At 43.1% G+C, this 20379-nt stretch overlaps 1 protein-coding gene across 3 annotated transcripts in view; it reads left to right on the top strand.

Annotated features, from left to right (window-relative positions):
• The window catches only part of LOC118363424 (protocadherin-15-like), a 318783-nt gene that overhangs the window by 192950 nt on the left and 105454 nt on the right, over nt 1–20379 (top strand). For all 3 annotated transcript variants that reach the window (XM_052491888.1, XM_052491871.1, XM_052491880.1), the window contains exon 17: nt 3347–3440. In XM_052491888.1, the coding sequence (XP_052347848.1) occupies nt 3347–3440 (94 nt within the window). The remainder of the gene's footprint in view (nt 1–3346; nt 3441–20379) is intronic.

Genomic DNA, 20379 nt, shown 5'->3' with positions numbered 1-20379 from the left:
TTCCCAGAGTGCCTTGCATTTTGAGTGAACTGTGTTTGTTAGTGACAGAGACATCATTGTTGCATTCATCTGTTTTCATTCCTCTGGATTTCACCAGGTGAGATCCTGAGTGAATATCTTATCATTTAAATTGAATTATTTAACACAACACAATCCAAAACATATTTTGAGGTCCTAAACTATAAACTTAACAATTAACTGTAAATGTTGAATTACCACTCATTGGTGTAAAATAACCCCCAGTGTTGGTATTAATAACCAGAGTTTAACCATAATCACACCCATTATCATATTTAGAGTTAGAAATAGAGTTATTTTTGGCCACCCATGACAGTAAATGCCAATCCTGTTGATCATATTATAGGGACTTTCAAGAATGTTCAACTCCACTGCCTCCCCCCCAACATCAACATATGAGAAAATGGTTGAAAAATATAGAGGAAGATAAGTATTTCCAAAAATATAATTGGTGTGCACTGCGTTGCCAACTCATAATATAGGGAGCAGGTGAAGCCAAGTGCAGACTCAGACGAGGAGATATGGATAACGTAACCAAGGTATTTATTGAAAAGCAGGGGGAGATGGGGTGCAGGCCAGGAGGAGCTCAGGTGGGTAGCAGGGAACCAGGAACTGAGGCTACGCCTGGGGCAAGGGGAGTAGGGGCAGGGAAAGCAGGTCCAGAGTGGAATCCAAGGAATCAGTAGAGCGGAGGTCCAAGGCAGGGAAGACGAGACAGGGACCAGAGTCAGTGCGGACAGAATGAGCAGAGGCTACAAACTGGCAGTGTGGAAGTGGCAGGGCTGAGTATTTGTAGAGGTCTTGATTATGGAACAGGTTGCAGCTGGTGGGGATCTGCTCTGACTCCAGCACACCTGTCTCCACTCACACAATCGGATACACCCACACAGGGAGAGAGAGGGAGAGAGCACTGGGGAAGTGACCGAATGCCTGCAACCCAGCAGTTGGGTCATCCAAATAACCCAGTATTTTTTTGTATAAGCCCTCAAAATAAAGCCTTTTGAAATAACTATTGTGTTAAGTAATAAAATATTTGAAAATAAAGGAGAGCTGCACACTCTAGGAGCTCAGATGCAAAAATGTAATGTCCAACGCTTCGACAGGCAAGCTGTCTTCACCAGGGTAAAAATGTTAACATATTCACTTAGGCTCTCTTATGATGAACTCCGTAGGACTGAAAATTGATAAATGTAACAACCATATCTCTGTCACTAACAAATCCAGTAATGGGTGGTAACGCTACAATTAACTTGAAAGGCAATCTGGAAAACATGCAAATAAAGCGTTACACTAAGCAGTGTGTTAATTCAACACTGTTCAGTGTCTATACAGGTCCACACTTTCAGTGTTAATTTGACACTGGGGAATTTGCTGTGAAGCCTAGAGCTATCCCTGTGCTCTCTCTTTTCTCTTTGCTCTCTCAATCTCTCTCTTCCCCCCTCCCTCCCCTCTCTCTCTCTCTCTGTTTTCCTCTGCAATAACCAGCACACTGCCATGCAGACATACCTACGTTACCAGAGGCCACTTCAATCATAGCGCCAAACTCACATTGTCATCAAGCCTCTCCTGTTGCAGACTGTCAAGCCCAGGAAATTGCATACACCACAACTATAGCATTTTAATAAGCCCCGCGTCTCATCAATAAAGAGGCAAATTAGAACAGTAGGGCACACGACTGGGGAGTTGGGGGGGGTGCTAAGGCGATCTGGGCGGAGACAGTCTCTTATGGATAGGAGAGGCCCTAGCTCCCCAGTCCCAGAGCAGAAGAGCTCAAATATATCCCCTTGTAAAGCCCCTAGTAATCGATACATCCTAATAGATTCACTTGCCTGTCATAACACATTGTATCCTCATCGTCATACTACTGAGGTAAAATGTGCATATTGATCAGGTTCATCAGAAGAAAGCTATTTTCATCCAACTGATATAGTGAAAGGAGTTGATTATTTACAAGACAGTTTTACAAGTGACTCATTGGATTGCTTTGTATTAGACTTAAAACATCAGAATGTCCCGACTATTACGTGAGCTGTAGAGGTGGTTGAGATCAGAGACCTGCCTGCATCTTGTCGCCAGCTTAGCACCAACAACGGGCAGGCCTTACAGATCAAAATCTGTTGAATAACCTCTTCTCTGTGCGGCCTCTTAGTGGGCTTGAGATGATATCTTCTTTAATGCTCTCCTAGTCATTCAGCACTTCAAAACAACACCCTCGTGAATGATGTTCTCTCCCATGCTTGGTCTGAGCACGCTTGTGTTTCCAGCTGCTAATAATCATGATCTTTCATTTCAGCTTGGCGTTATCATCATCCTGTGATGTTTTAGAATGGGAGGATGCGTGTGCGCGTGTGTGTGTGTCGAAGCAATTCTCTCTATGAATAGCTAATACATATATATGAGAGTTGTGGCGGCAGCAATTGAGATGCCGCTTTGCATTTGTCTATTTAATTTCAACAGGGTTATATCAGTCCACAGTAGTCCTCGCAGAACCCTTCCACCTCTTAAGATGGGTGTAACTGGCCTCTTAGAAGAGGAAGTGCAGATGTTCTCCTGAAAAGCGAATCATAAATGACTTCTAATTTCTGACTAATGCGTGTCTAAAATGATTGCTAGCGAGTAACCGTTATAAAAGTAGAAGTAGAGGGAAAATCGAGATGCATGACGGCTCCTCAGGTTGCTGTAAATTCCCCTCGAGTTCGGGCCCCATCTCTGAGAGCCGCAGCAGACAAACAGCCGACAGATGTAAAGCTGACAGCAGAGAATCATCCCATAGATTTAAACACTCAGGGATCAGTGTGTCAGAGGGCTGAAACCACTGCTGTGTGCATGCCAAGATTAGCCCACACCAAATTACCTTGAACTGTAAATTCTATACACTCCGTGTTTGTGCTCGGCTAGCTTGCCAAAGTGCCGACGCACAGCTGTCCACTGAGCTTCCATTTTATTCTATTGAGCTGGCTGGTCCACACATAATGCATTCCTGCCCAGTGTATCAGACGTGCATGTACTTAAATAGCCAGGCTTCTATACCCCCAAGCAAAAAAAAATCTAATATTTTAGTACGAAGAATCTCCTTACACTGACAAGGTTGTGATTTTTGATCAGGTGAACCCATCACAATTGTGATTCAATAATTGCAGGTGAAATGTTCACATTTCCAGTGTCTGAATACAGTCTTTGATGCAATAATTTCTGTCTCCTCTTCCATGTTGTTGTATGGGTAATGTTTATCTGTACTCTGACAATCTGAAAACGTTTGGCTCAACGGGAAGCAGAGTGAGTGTGTTGGTGAAAAAGAACCCTGTGTCTCTGTCTCTCCTATCCCCAGGTCAGGGCTGTTGGTCCTGAGGAAACCACTGGACAGGGAGACAGAGGATCACTACACCCTCGTTGTAACTGCCTCAGATGGCCGTCCAGAAGGGGTAAACCTGCCTCAATTGTCCTTCCATCCATCTATTCATTAATCTAAACCTTCATAAATCCTTTCCTTCATCCATTCATGTGTGCTGTCTCATCATCAATATATTTATTGTGTTCATTTGTCTATTCGATCCATTCAGTTCAGTCCATGACAGGTTGAATACCTAGCCCTATTCACTGGCCGAAATCTGTCTTGCCTACTACTTACTAATACTACATACTGTGTACTATTTAGAACGTACTGTTTAGTAAAATGATTGCAGTAAGCAACCAATATCAACATTCTAGTCTCCCCCGTACTGAGAATGTATAATCTAATACTAGACTCCCCCGTACTGAGAATGTATAATCTAATACTAGACTCCCCCATACTGAGAATGTATAATCTAATACTAGACTCCCCCATACTGAGAATGTATAATCTAATATTAGACTCCCCCATACTGAGAATGTATAATCTAATACTAAACTCCCCCATACTGAGAGTGTATAATCTAATATTAGACTCCCCCATACTGAGAATGTATAATCTAATACTAGACTCCCCCATACTGAGAATGTATAATCTAATACTAGACTCCCCCATACTGAGAATGTGTAATCTAATACTAGACTCCCCCATACTGAGAATGTATAATCTAATATTAGACTCCCCCATACTGAGAATGTATAATCTAATATTAGACTCCCCCATACTGAGAATGTATCATCTAATACTAGACTCACCCGTACTGAGAATGTATAATCTAATACTAGACTCCCCCATACTGAGAATGTGTAATCTAGTACTAGACTCCCCCATACTGAGAATGTATAATCTAATACTAGACTCCCCCGTACTGAGAATGTATAATCTAATACTAGACTCCCCCATACTGAGAATGTATAATCTAATACTAGACTCCCCCATACTGAGAATGTGTAATCTAATACTAGACTCCCCCATACTGAGAATGTATAATCTAATACTAGACTCCCCAGTACTGAGAATGTGTAATCTAATACTAGACTCCCCCATACTGAGAATGTATAATCTAATACTACTTTCCCCCATACTGAGAATGTGTAATCTAATGCTAGACTCCCCCATACTGAGAATGTATAATCTAATACTAGACTCCCCATACTGAGAATGTATAATCTAATACTAGACTCCCCCATACTGAGAATGTATAATCTAATACTAGACTCCCCCACTGAGAATGTATAATCTTTCTCCCCATACTGAGAATGTATAATCTAATACTAGACTCCCCATACTGAGAATGTATAATCTAATACTAGACTCCCCATACTGAGAATGTATAATCTAATACTAGACTCCCCATACTGAGAATGTATAATCTAATACTAGACTCCCCCATACTGAGAATGTATAATCTAATACTAGACTCCCCATACTGAGAATGTATAATCTAATACTAGACTCCCCATACTGAGAATGTATAATCTAATACTAGACTCCCCCGTACTGAGAATGTATAATCTAATACTAGACTCCCCATACTGAGAATGTGTAATCTAATACTAGTCTCCCCATACTGAGAATGTATAATCTAATACTAGACTCCCCATACTGAGAATGTGTAATCTAATACTAGACTCCCCATACTGAGAATGTATAATCTAATACTAGTCTCCCCCATACTGAGAATGTATAATCTAATACTAGTCTCCCCATACTGAGAATGTGTAATCTAATACTAGACTCCCCATACTGAGAATGTATAATCTAATACTAGACTCCCCCATACTGAGAATGTGTAATCTAATGCTAGACTCCCCCATACTGAGAATGTATAATCTAATACTAGTCTCCCCCCATACTGAGAATGTATAATCTAATACTAGACTCCCCCATACTGAGAATGTGTAATCTAATGCTACTTTCCCCCATACTGAGAATGTATAATCTAATACTACTTTCCCCCATACTGAGAATGTATAATCTAATACTAGACTCCCCCATACTGAGAATGTATAATCTAATACTAGACTCCCCATACTGAGAATGTATAATCTAATACTAGACTCCCCCATACTGAGAATGTATAATCTAATACTAGACTCCCCATACTGAGAATGTGTAATCTAATACTAGACTCCCCATACTGAGAATGTATAATCTAATACTAGTCTCCCCATACTGAGAATGTGTAATCTAATACTAGACTCCCCATACTGAGAATGTATAATCTAATACTAGACTCCCCCATACTGAGAATGTATAATCTAATACTAGACTCCCCATACTGAGAATGTATAATCTAATACTAGTCTCCCCCATACTGAGAATGTATAATCTAATACTAGACTCCCTCATACTGAGAATGTGTAATCTAATACTAGACTCCCCATACTGAGAATGTGTAATCTAATATTAGACTCCCCATACTGAGAATGTGTAATCTAATACTAGACTCCCCGTACTGAGAATGTGTAATCTAATACTAGACTCCCCCATACTGAGAATGTATAATCTAATACTAGACTCCCCCATACTGAGAATGTATAATCTAATACTAGACTCCCCCATACTGAGAATGTATAATCTAATACTAGACTCCCCCATACTGAGAATGTATAATCTAATACTAGACTCCCCCATACTGAGAATGTGTAATCTAATATTAGACTCCCCCATACTGAGAATGTATAATCTAATACTAGACTCCCCCGTACTGAGAATGTGTAATCTAATACTAGACTCCCCCATACTGAGAATGTATAATCTAATACTAGACTCCCCCATACTGAGAATGTATAATCTAATACTAGACTCCCCCATACTGAGAATGTGTAATCTAATACTAGACTCCCCCATACTGAGAATGTGTAATCTAATACTAGACTCCCCCATACTGAGAATGTATAATCTAATACTAGACTCCCCCATACTGAGAATGTATAATCTAATACTAGACTCCCCATACTGAGAATGTGTAATCTAATATTAGACTCCCCCATACTGAGAATGTGTAATCTAATACTAGACTCCCCCATACTGAGAATGTGTAATCTAATGCTACTTTCCCCCATACTGAGAATGTATAATCTAATACTACTTTCCCCCATACTGAGAATGTGTAATCTAATGCTACTTTCCCCCATACTGAGAATGTATAATCTAATACTACTTTCCCCCATACTGAGAATGTGTAATCTAATGCGTTGCTTCCCGCCATTTGTTCATTATGATACAGCTCATCCCGTCATCTGATTATCAGCTGTTGTCAAACACACGTGGGACTTAAAATGCGACTCTCTTCCTCAATAGCATGCGGTGAATTCTACTCGATAAAAAGTCACATTTAATTTGAGATCCTGACATTTAAAGCATACTATAAAACTTTAGATTTTTGCATAGCCAAAATTGGCTTGTATTTTAAACAGTGTTTATGGTCTCCCAGTCCATTGTTTTGATCAGATCCTGGCCAAACAGGAGTAACAGTGATTTATGTATAACAGTACCGGGGGTTATTAGGTGATAATCAGGGTTGATTAAAATGTGCAATAATGGAATATCCGTATTTTGTCCTCAATAATGGGCATCTTAAAGGTTGCATAAGGTGTTAAGAAAATGTGAATAATCGCCAAAACGTGATGCATTCCCCTACTATTATATTTATCTAAAACATTTCCCTTGTCGTTGCATATCCCCATGTCAAAAATATCTCTCTCCATCTCACACATGTAACAAGGAAGTCAGCGGACAGATTCCTGTGAAATGATTCTCTTTGATACCAGCGGTGTTATATTTAATAATGCAACTGTGACAGGTTACCGAACTGACCTTTATGAAAATGAATACAAATCCCTCTCTTCTGACACATTCTGATAACTGAAGCACCTCCCCCTAGATGTAATCACTAGCCACCTTAAAGATGCATTCCGGGTTCTTAAACTCAACAAACTGGATTTGTATCATAACATAAACCACAAAATGGATGACGTAGTACACAATTAGACACGTTTTGGCTTGCGGGCACCACTTTCAAAACTACAGCCTGAAATTCTACAAAAGTTTCAGAGTGCATTTTTAATTGGCCAGTAGTCTCAGAGCTTGTCTCTTTCTCCTCTAGTGGAGAGGAGAACTCTCATCCTCTCCTTAAAAGTGTAGTCCTTTTGGTTGTCTCATGCAAGTCAGATAATGCAGGGAAGAGTAGAGTACCAGTAAAATCCCTCCCCTCTGTGGTCTCCACGATTCAACTTATTCTATAAAATATTAAGCAAAGTTTTATCTGCAGACTTGAGTGGGTAGGGTAGAAGCAGAGACAGAGGTCTTTAAAATGCATTGACCTTTCCAAATCAGCTGGTCATTAGCGCCGCTAATAAACAGTCATGTAGGAACTAGGAAGAGCTTTCTAGTTTAGGAGACACACACACACACACAGAGGGTGTTCCACAAGCATATGGAGTAGCAAGCCAAATAGAAAAAGAAGCCAGCCAGGTTCCCCCGGGCTGGGGGGGTTATGACATTTTTGCAGAACAAGCTGGATTTTGTTAGCCTTTTGTATGTTCTAAAGCTAGATTGTATTTTCAACCAGCAACTATCAGGAAATAACACTGATAAAAAAATCACACTTTTACAGTGTTAGTTTTATCAGCTGTTGTACAATAGATATAAAAAACTGAAAAATATATTTTTTACAGTAAAGCTTTAAGCTTCCTTTTGAAGTAGCATTTTCTCAGGTGTTAAACATGGTCTTTGCTACACAGAAACACTTTGATTTGTCAACACTTTGATTTAATCAGTAGACCTATATTAATATATTTCAAATACCATATCATTAGCTTTTAAAACAATTCAATCTGTTTTCTTTTATAATATTTTGGACCAGAGTAAGGATATCTCTCCACTAACCTACCCATCGTTCCTGAAGTCAGAAGGATTAAACCATCTTCATCAAATGTTTTCATGATTTATCTACAGAGAATTGCCAAAAAGTCAAGCAGTATGCAAATTATTAAAAAACTTATTTTGTACATAATGTTGCCGCTACCGTCTCTTATGACTGAAAATAACTTCTGGACATCAGAAGCGATTACTCACCACGGACTGGCAGAATGTTTTTTTTCCTTTAAACAAGTCTGACGAGCCCGACTCAAATGATATACTGCTTTCTCGGGAACAGGCCCAGATCCCCGTGATTTGCGTGAAGAGGAGGCGGAGAAAAAGGGGCCAGAGGGCGGGCTTCTGAGAATTCCTAGGTGATCTAATAAACCTCCAATTCCTTCCATTCAGCTAGCAAACGTGCAATCTTTGGAGAATAAAATAGATGACTAAGAAGATTAAACTACCAATGGGACATACAAAACTGTAATATCTCATGCTTCACGGAGTCGTGGCTGAACAGCTACACTATCAACATACAGCTGGCTGGTTATACTCTGTACCGGCAGGATAGAACTGTGGCATCTGGTAAGACAAGGGGCAGTGGACTATGTATTTTTGTAAATAACAGCTGGTGCACAATATCTAAGGTAGTCTCAAGCTATTGCTTGCCTGATGTAGTATCTTATGATAAGCTCTAGACAACATTATCTACCTAGAGAGTTTTCATCTGTATTTTTCGTAGCTGTTTACATACCACCAACAGACTGAGGCTGGCACTAAGACAGCATTAAATGAGCTGTATACCACCATAAGCAAATAAGAAAACGCTCACCCAGAGGCGGTGCTCCTTGTAGCCGGAGACTTTAATGCAGGGAAACTTAAATCCATTTTTCCAAATTTCTATCAGCATGTTAAGTGTGCAACCAGAGGGAAAGTAACTCTGGACCACCTTAACTCCACACACAGAGACGCAAACAAAGCTCTCCCTCGCCCACCATTTGGAAAATCTGACCATAATTCTGTCCTCCTGATTGCTGCTTACAAGCAAAAATTAAAGCAGGAAGCACCAGTGACTAGATCAATAATAAAGTAGTCAGATGAAGCAGATGCTAAGTTACAGGACTGTTTTGCTATCACAGACTGGAACGTGTTCTGGCATTCTTCCGATGGCATTGAGGAGTATACCACATCAGTCCTTGGCTTCATCATTAAGTGCATCAATGACGTCGTCCCCACGGTGACCATACGTACATACCCCAACCAGAAGCCATGGACTACAGGCAACATCCGTACTGAGCTAAAGGCTAGATCTGCCGCTTTCATGGAGCGGGACTCTAACCCGGAAGCTTATAAGAAATCCCGCTATGCCCTTCGATGACCCATCGAAAAGGCAAAGTGTCAATATATGACGAAGATCAAATCATACTACACCGGCTATAACGCTCATTGGATGTGGCAGGCCTTGCAAACCATTACAGACTACAAAGGGAAGCACAGCCGAGAGCTGCCCAGTGACACGAGTCTACCAGATGAGCTAAACTACTTCTATGCTCGCTTCGAGGCAAATAACACTGAAACATGCATGAGAGCACCAGCAGTTCCGGAAGACTGTGTGATCACATTCTCCGCAGCCGATGTGAGTAAGACCTTTAAACAGGTCAACATTCACAAGGATGTGGGGCCAGACGGATTACCAATACGTACTGCGAGCATGCGCTGACCAACTGGCAAGTGTCTTCACTGACATTTTCAACCTTTCCCTGTCCAAGTCTGTAATACCAACATGTTTAAAGCAGACCACCATAGTGCCTGTGCCCAAGAACACTAAGGTAACCTGCCTAAATGACTACCGAGTCGTAGCACTCACGTCTGTCGACAAGAAGTGCTTTGAAAGGCTGGTAATGGTTCACAACAACACATCCCACCACCCACTCCAATTTGCATACCGCCCCAACAGATCCACAGATGATGAAATCTCTATTGCACGCCACACTGCCCTTTCCCACATGGAAAAAAGGAACATCTATGTGAGAATGCTATTCATTGACTACAGCTCAGCGTTCAACACCATAGTGCCCTCAAAGCTCATCAATAAGCTAAGGACCCTGGGACTAAACACCTCCCTCTGCAACTGGATCTTGAACGTCCTGACGGGCCACCCCCAGGTGGTAAAAGTAGGTAACAACACATCTGCCACGCTGATCCTCAACACAGGGGCCCCTCAGGGGTGCGTGCTCAGTCCCCTCCTGTACTCTGTTCACTCATGACTGCACGGCCAAGCACCACTCCAACACCATCATTACGTTTGCAGATGACACAACAGTGGTAGGCCTGATCACCGACAACGACGAGACAGCCTATAGGGAGGAGGTCAGACACCTGGCTGTGTGGTGCCAGGACAACAACCTCTCCCTCAACGTGATCAAGACAAAGGATATGATTGTGGACTACAGGAAAAAGAGTACCGAGCATGCCCCTATTCTCATCGACGGGGCTGCAGTGGAGCTGGTTGAGTGCTTCAAGTTCCTTGGTGTCCACATCACCAACAAACAAAACATGGTTCAAGCACACCAAGACAGTCGTGAAGAGGGCACAACAAAACCTATTCCCCCTCAGGAGACTTAAATTATTTGGCATGGGTCCTCAGATCCTCAAATGGTTCTACAGCTGCACCATCGAGAGCAGGGCACTACAGAGGGTAGTGCGAACAGCCCAGTACATCACTGGGGCCTCTATACCAAGCAGTGTCAAAGACTCCAGCCACCCTAGTCATAGACTGTTATCTCTGCTATCGCAAGCAAGCGGTGCCGGAGCTCCAAGTCTAGGTCCAAGAGGCAGCGAAACAGCTTCTACCCCCAAGCCGTAGACTCCTGAACATCTAACAAATGGCTACCCAGACTATTTGCATTGCCCCCCCCCCCTCTTTTTACACCGCTGCTACTCTCTGTTGTTATCATCTATGAATAGTTGCTTTAATAACTCTACCTACTTGTACATATTACTTCAACTAACCTGTGCCCCCGCACATTGACTCTGTATCGTTACCCCCTGTATATAGTCTCGCTATTGTTATTTTACTGCTGATCTTTAATTACTTGTTATTACTTGTTGCTTTTATTTCTTTTTTTTCAAACTGCATTGTTGGTAGGGGCTCATAAGTAGGCATTTCACTGTAAGGTCTACTGTCCCAAACTGAATTTCTACTGGCCCGGACATAGTGTAGTTCTTAAATGCATTAGGGTAATGCAAGGCCTATAGGTTGGCGTGGCTTCTCTCTATATTCAGCTATAAATAGTTATTGTGATGTGTATTAAAAGGCTGTGTAATATAATTTAGCAATGCAAGTCATTATTTTATTCTTTAGAATTGCGTTGTATTAATTGCGTTAATTTTTGTTTCTAAAGTATGTCATTTTGAGAAGATTTAATAATAGGACGCTGACCCTTTAAGACCAACGTTCCAAAAGAGATATCGTCATGGCTACAGTAGGCGAGCCAAGAGGAATGCTAGGTCTCTTTTTGTATCGTTCTTTTTACAGCCTATTAACAGTAGCCAGCATATTCCTAGTATGTTTACTATTGAAGGTTTACATTTGGAAATCATTGATAGGTGCTTCTTTTTGCTTTGGACAGCTCGCGTGTGCTTTGTGAAGGCATCGGCTGCATTGCAAACTCAAAGTAGACAGCCCTCGGATCTAAACTCTCAGCCCTTGAATGACGTTTTACATCGTCACATCCGAGTGTACCTTAAATGTCCCTTGCCAAAGCGAGGGACAACCTAAACAACCAGCCTAAAGCTACGAATGTACCGAGTAAGCTAACAAATCTAGCTAGCACTCCTGTCAGGTAGCAAGCTACAGTTACCCATAGCTGGCTAGCTAGTTTTATAGTTTGGTCATTTATTCCAATACATTTCAGAATTCCAAAAATATTTTTATGAATCTAGCAACATTTTATAGGCTCCTCACTATGAGACTAAGCCAATTTACCAATGCTAAAATCACTGTATATATGCATTACCTTTCAAAAGTTTGGGGTCACTTAAAAAATGTACTTGGTTTTGAAAGAAACAGGCCTCACAAGTCCTCAACTGGCAGCTTCATTAAATAGTACCCGCAAAACAGCAGTCTCAACTTCAACAGTGAAGAGGCGACTCCGGGATGCTGGCCTTCTAGGCAGAGTTCCTCTGTCCATTGTCTATGTTATTTAGCCCATCTTAATCTTTTATTTTTATTGGGCAGTGTGAGATATGTTTTTTTCTTTGCAACTGCCTAGAAGACCAGCATCCCGGAGTCGCCTCTTCACTGTTGACTTTGAGACTGGTGTTTTGCTAGTACTATTTAATGAATCTGCCAGTTGGGGACTTGTAAGGCGTCTTTTTCTCAAACTAGACACTCTAATGTACTTGTCCTCTTGCTCTGCAGTGAGGCCTCCCACTCCTCTTTCTATTCTGGTTAGAGCCAGTTTGTGCTGTTCTGTGAAGGGAGTAGTACACATCATTGTACGAAATCTTCACTTTCTTGGCAATTTCTCGCATGGAATAGCCTTCATTTCTCAGAACAAGAATAGACTGATGATTTCAGAAGAAAGTTATTTGTTTCTAGCCATTTTGAGCCTGTATCTAACACAACGTGCCACTGGAACACAGGAGATGGTTGCTGATAATGGGCCTCTGTACGCCTATGTAGATATTCCATTAAAAATCAGCCGTTTCCAGCTACAATAGTTATTTACAACATTAACAATGTCTACACTGTATTTCTGGTCAATTTGATGTTATTTTAATGGACACAAAATATGCTTTTCTTTCAAAAACAAGGACATTTCTAAGTGACCATAAACTTTTGAGTGCTAGTCTAGCAAGCTAGATTCATACTTTTTTTCTGACAAGCCTTGTTGATTAAATTTGACACTTCGTTGCCACCAGAGTTTGACATACAGTTTGCATTGAATTGTGGGTCATATCAACCCACAAGTGACCAAAGTTGTTCACTCGCTCCGTTGAGCTAAATCGAGGGCCGAGGGGGCAACGTTAGTAAATTGGACCTCCACTTAAGATGGCTATTAAACTGCTTCCAGTTTCGACGGGGATTCCCCTGAGGGAAAGTGTCTGGCGCAATGGCTGAGGTGGTAATTATAATAATGTGTTTGGACTGCAGCGATCGTCTCATGTACTGCTTGACTGCTTGAGAAGTTGTGACTCGCAGGATTGTGGTGGTGGTGCTTGATTGAACGGCCAATCGTATTGCTCAAATACAAATATCATGACATTTACGTTTGTAATGTTCAATGATAGACTGCGACAGAGTAGTTCAATGTTAAACTGGAATGCAAAAATGCGCTGAAAAGTTAGTGACTGACGAGATCTACTGTTTTTACTGGCCGTGGGCCAACGTAAATGTCGGATCCTGCACATGAAAGAAAATGTATTAATTTGCCAGAAAAAAATAGGCTAAGTATATTTTGATTCATCTTTACCACGTTATATGGGTGTTGCAAATTCACTCACATTAGGCTATATGGGACACCTAAAATCATGCTCTCTCTCTCTGTGTAAAGACATTTTTCTGCAGCCGCAAAGCACACCCCCAGGTCCCGAGTGGCGAGACAGAAAGCAGACTGTCAAACCAGTAGTGTTTCCTTGTCATCGCTCACTTTGTGACTGACAGGCCCCTGTCCTATCAATTACATTTGCATTTTACATTTTAGTCATTTAGCACAGTGGTTCCCAAACCTTTTCAGTTAATGTACCACCAAGTACCACCTCATGTGCATTTTAACAGTAAACCTATGTTCTCATGAGTTCTAAAGTACCCTCTGTGGATAGGCCAAGTACCCCTGGTTGGGAAACACTGATTTAGCTGACGCTCTTAACCAGAGCAACTTACAGGAGAAATTAGGGTTAAGTGCCTTGCTCAAGGGCACATCGACAGATTTTTCACCTAGTTGGCTCGGGGATTCGATCCAGCGTTCATTCAGTTACTGGGCCAACGCTCTTATCTGCTAGAAGATGCATATTGTTCATTCAAGCGGGAGAGTGCTTGGCAGACTTTTCTCTTAATAGCGAATTGAAAAGTAGTTTAGTTAATTCACTGTAAGTGGAAAAAGTACCCGGCTGAAAATGAGTCTGTAATCGGCTGTATAGTCGACAGCTGGCGCTAGTGGAAAACACACACACACACACACACACCTGTATCTGATGCTCCAGAACTGCATGACCTCCCTCCCTGGTGATGTCACCTCCTGGATGGGGTATGTGTTCCTCCAGGCCCCTGCGGGAGTCCCACAGGGGCCTGGAGGGCCCGGGGCCAGCCAATATTATTTGACGAGGTCCAGGGCCATGCCCCACATGAAAGGGAGGGAGACAGTACCCATTATACAGTCAAACCAGAGATGTTACATAACACTCTGTTATAGCTAATAAATACTGCTTGTACTATTGGTCTTAAAGAGACACTGCGGTTTTAAAACCTGTGTGTTTCTGTGATGAATGGGTTCGTTCATTTTGTTACTTGTGCATATGTGCTAGAGCATGAGCGCAGTTGGGAACATGGCTACTTACTATAGCATTACTGTTTCCCTTTTTTATGGTACACGTGCACAGCAACGTGCAGACAACGTGCAGAGCAACGTGCAGAGCAACGTGAAGTTCAACGTGCAGTTCAACGTGCAGTTCAACGTGCAGAACAACGTGCAGAACAATGTGCAGTTCAACGTGCAGTTCAACGTGCAGAACAACGTGCAGATCAACGTGCAGTTCAACGTGCAGTTCAACGTGCAGTTCAACGTGCAGTTCAACGTGCAGTTCAACGTGCAGTTCAACGTGCAGTTCAACGTGCAGTTCAACGTGCAGTTCAACGTGCAGTTCAACGTGCAGTTCAACGTGCAGTTCAACGTGCAGAACAACGTGCAGAGTCACATGCAGTTCATGTGCAGAGTCACGTGCAGAGCAACATGAAGTTCAATGTGCAGAACAACCTGCAGAGCAACATTGTGTTCATGTCAAAGCAATAGTGCTGAATGTAGTATTTGTTCAGTTCCCTCATTACTACCCTCGTTGCTCCAAGTAAATGTTTCACGGACCATATAGATGTTTTTCATCATAGAGTTTTGCGTCGTGAAGAAACCCAGCTCCTTTCAAACGCTCAATCTTTCATGCAATACCATTACAAAACCGACACATCCTCATTTTTATTTTGGTTTGGATTATTCCATACATTTGCATTTCTCTGGGTGTGCAATAATGGGTAGGAGTGTCTTTGATCTTTGCTCATAGCTAAACGCAGAGAAGAGAATGAGGAAGAGAGACGTTGAGAAGAGATAATGAAAAGGGAAGTGGCTTCCTGCTGCGAGGGCACACCTGGACACGAGGCCTCCTTTGTTTTCTGCTCCGTTCTCTCTCTGAAGAAGGGAAGCCCTGTGTGTTGGCTAATGACAGTTTAGTTCTTCCCATAGGCTAGTGCTCTGATGACTAACTATACATATTTAGGATCTTCAGTTGACCATTAATGTTTAGTCCATAATGTTGCTTGATTGGTTGTTAGGCTATTAGCTGGAAGAAAATAGGCTACGTGAAAAGTGCAGTAATGTTACTATAACCATGTGTTAGTGAGGGTTTTCAGTGCCTTTATGTAAATCACAAAGCTCATCTGCGTTTCCTGCATAGCAGGAAAATTCTCAGCAACAAAACTGTGATCAATTAAGATCCTATATCTGTAGCTTCATTCATAACCTCAGAATGTGTGTCTTTACAGTACTATCCCAGCTAGCACATAATGTTCTGAGAACCATATGTTTCTTAGAGCTTGGTGAGAGCGTGGTTATTTTGGTTATTTTGCATTACAACCTTTCTACAACTTTCTGGGAATGGTGCAGGATAGTTGCTTGGTTTTGGAACATTCTCAGCACATTTAAGGAACTTGACAAACACATGTTGTTTTCTTGGTATTTAATTATTTTAACAGAACATTTCCTAAAAGTTCAAACATGGTTTGATTTAATTTCAATTTTGGTGATGTTCTAGGAACCTTCTCCAACTGGTTTGACATTGGGAATGTTTTCAAATAGTTCAGAGAACGTTAAGAAACAATGTTCTGTGGGAATTTCAGTACTTCAGCATAATGTTTCCTACAGGTTTCCTCATGGTTCTATTTAAAGTCATGTTCCCACATTGTTTAGAAAACGTTAAGAAAATGTTCGATAAATAACAGAGAACATTCTAAGAATATTATTTAAATATACATTCTGTTCTCAGCATCAACAAAACACTCAATCCTGCATATGAATAAAATGCATTTATTAAACTTTTCTAGCACTTTTCATTACAGACAAGAATCTCAGTGCTTGTTAAGCAAAATAAACAGCAAGAAGTAATTTACGTTAAAAGAGATATAGGCTACAACAGTAGCTAGATAAGATGGATCAAGTCTGTTTGAGTGCTTCTAGATCAAGTCTGTTTGAGTGCTTCTCGATCAAGTCTGTTTGAGTGCTTCTAGGTCAAGTATTTTTGAGTGCTTCTAGATCAAGTCTGTTTGAGTGCTTCGAGATCAGTGCTCTTCCATCCTGTTCCTGGAGAGCTACCCTCATGTAGGTTTTTGTTTCAACCCCAGAATCAGGTGCACTATATTAGGGTTGGAGCGACAACTTTACAGGACGGTAGCTCTCCAGTAACAGAGTTGGAGTGCCCTATTCTAGATCAAGTCTGTTTCAGTGCTTCTTGAAGCCTCCAGATGGGGAGCTGCGGTCATGAGTGGATCTGGAAGCTCATAGCTAGATGATCAGCAGAGGTGGCGGCAGCTCTATGTCGTCAGAGTGTCTCCAACCACTGCAGATTCTCTGTATCAATGAAGTTTGAGCTCCCCATATGGTGCAGCCCACTCCTTACTTCCTATCCTCCTTGGCCCACGTCCAACTCTGCATGCACAGCCACCTCTTGGATCACCGTTGGTGAAAAAGGTTTGCTTTTATTAGGTCTAGGTTTAATTCGAAAGAAAACACAATGGCTAGCTAGCATTAGCTAGCTTGTTGAGAACACTGATTTTCATCCATTTATGTGCAGGAATCCAATTCATGATATGAAAACTTGAGGACTCATTTAGCTATTGACAAATTAAAAGTGATGAAATATTAAATATGTACAGAATTAACACAAGCTCTCTGCCTAGGCTGCCACAAGACGGCCTGGGCACTGCCAACGTCCTGGCTGTCTGACCCTATAGTTAACTTCACCCACCTTCTCAAAGACTTCGAATGGCCCGTTCCATCGGGCCAAAAACATGCATTATGAGGTGGGGACCAGCACCAACACTTTGTTTCCTGTCTTAAAGTCCCTTTGTTGTGCCCCTCTGTTGTACACCTGCACTTCGGCCTCCTGGGCCTCCAGCATGTGTTCCCATACCAGGGGCCACAGGGTTGCCATCTGATAGCTCATGTCTACCACGTGCACCACCAAGGTTCGGTGGTGCGACGGTTGATTTTCCCAGGCTTCTTTAGCCACTTCCAGCGGTCCTCGGGGTCATCTCCTGTACAGGATTTTGAAGGGAGAGAATCCTTTTGAAGCAGCTGGTCCCGATTCTTTCCATTGGCCTCCATCACCTTCTTTATCATCTGCTTCAGGGTACGATTGAATCTTTCCACCAATCCATCAGTCAAATCACATTTTATTTGATGGTCTGAGGGTGTGAGGGTGATACACTGAGGTGCGCAACTGGGTTATTTTCATTAGCTTGCATAGATCCTTCATTATTCATGACATGAACGTGGTGCCCTGGTCGGTCAATATCTCGTCAGGGATAACCTACTCGGGAGAACAGCATGACCAACTCACGTGCGATTCCCTTGGTGGCCATGGTGAGCAGGGTAATGGATTCCAGGTACCTGGTGGCATAATCCAGAATCACTAGAATGTATTGGTGTCCTCTGTTGCACTTGGGTAGAGGTCCCAGCAGGTCCATTGCGATCATACGAATCCGACAGTCCAGGTCGCAAGGGTAATCTCACAGATATTGTTCTCTCTTCTCCCACTGTTCATAAAGCAGGTTTCTCTCTCCATTCTCTGCCCCTTTGTGCAGGCTGCTTCCTCCTTTATTCCCAAGTACTCCCTGGCTTATTGACCCACAGCCTCACCTCGTTGGGGGAGGAAGTCCATATAAGGCTCGGGGCCAGAGCCAGCGGGCTGCAAGATATCTCCCCCCAATAAACACTCCCCTCACCTCTCCCTGCCTTCTGCCACAATATGTTGAGCTCTTTGGCTCTTAGACAAAATACATAAAACCTTTAAAAAAATCAAAAATTATACAGACGTCTGTCTGGCTCTGACAAATACTGTATTATTTCCTCATTCGATGGACAGTTTTCAATGAGAAATGGTCCTGTTAGAATGATCTGATGGGTTATTAGCTCAGGAATTGCTTATTTTTACGTTATTAGCTCAGGAATTGTTTTGTGTCATTACATACAGCCGGAAAGAACTATTGGATATTAGAGCGGCAGTAACTCACCAGAACTTGCAGCATTATGACCAGGATTACGACTTCCCTGGAGCGGATCCTTTGTTTGTTCTTTCCAGAGCAATTTATTCCAGAGGCTGACACAAAACAACGCCGGCAGAGGAGAGGAACTCGAGGCAGTCTTCTGGTCCGACTTAGGAAGTGTGCACAACTGTCACGAGTCCGACCGAGGGTGTTTCCCCTTCCCGGGCGGGTGGCGCTCGGCGGTCGTCATCACCGGCCTATTAGCTGCCACTGATTGTTTTTCCTCTCCCTCCTTGTATGTTTAGTGGTAGCACCTGTTCATGTTTAATTAGTTTGTCTTTATTAGACAGCCGGCCCGCCTGGTTGTTGTGCGGGATTATTTTCTTGTAACCTTCGGCTCTGTTGTAGAGGTACGTGTTTAGTGCCTAGTTGTGTATTTTTCCATTGTATTTTTTCCCCTGTGTTTGGGAACGTTACTTTTGTGAGCACCCTGTGGTGCGTTGGTGCTAGTAAAAGACGCACAGCATTGAACTCTGTCTCCTGCATTTTGACTCCACACCCACGACACCCGGAGCATTACAGAATCCCGCACCTATCAGATTGATGGAGTCAGCAGGAGCAGCAGCCAACCCTCTCCCATCGATGGAGGAACGGGTTCTCCACCACACCACCGTCCTCCATCGGATCGGATCCGCGATGGATCAAGTGATGGAGAGAATGGAAAGATGGGAGAGGAGTGGTCTCCTCTCTCCAAGTTCGGCACCCACGGTTCCGGACTCCCCATCTCCCGACTCCAGCACCCTCCGTCTGACGCTACCGAGGGCTTATGATGGAGCGGCGGGTTGCCAGGGGTTTCTGCTTCAGCTGGAGCTATACCTGGCCACCATCAGACCCACTCCCTCAGGAGCAGAGAGGGTGAGTGTCCTCATCTCCTGCCTCACGGGTCAGGAGTGGGCGAACGCAGTCTGGAATGGCGGGTTGCCAGGGGTTTCTGCTTCAGCTGGAGCTATACCTGGCCACCATCAGACCCACTCCCTCAGGAGCAGAGAGGGTGAGTGTCCTCATCTCCTGCCTCACGGGTCGTGCTCTGGAGTGGGCGAACGCAGTCTGGAATGGCCCAGACTCAGCGCGTGAGCACTACATAGAGTTTTCCTGCCGTTTCTGTGCCGTGTTTGATCACCCTCTAGACGGCCGAGCGGTGGGAGAACGACTATTTCATCTCAGGCAGGAGAAGAGGAGCGCCCAGGATTACGCGCTGGAGTTCCGGACCTTGGCAGCCGGATCTGGGTGGAACGACAGGGCCCTTATGGACCACTACAGGTGTAGTCTCCGAGAGGACGTCCGCCGGGAGTTAGCGTGTCGGGACACCACTCTGTCACTGGATCAGCTGATCGACATGTCCATTCGACTGGATAATCTGCTGGCTGCCCGCGGGCGTTCAGAGAGGGTTCTGTGCGTTCCACCACCCAGCCCCTCCGCTCCCATTCCCATGGAGTTGGGAGGGGCTACGCCGAGGGTACCGGAGGAGGTGGCCTTCCCTGCACCAACTGTGGTCGGAGAGGGCACACGTCTGATCGGTGCTGGGGGGGTCCGTCTGGGAGTAGAGATGGCAGGCGGAACGCTTCTCGGTCAC

Source organism: Oncorhynchus keta, chromosome 3 (assembly GCF_023373465.1).
Source record: "Oncorhynchus keta strain PuntledgeMale-10-30-2019 chromosome 3, Oket_V2, whole genome shotgun sequence".
Classification (NCBI taxonomy): Eukaryota; Metazoa; Chordata; class Actinopteri; order Salmoniformes; family Salmonidae; genus Oncorhynchus; species Oncorhynchus keta.
Note: the sequence above shows the minus strand (reverse complement) of the source record. Positions and strands in the feature narration are given on the sequence as shown.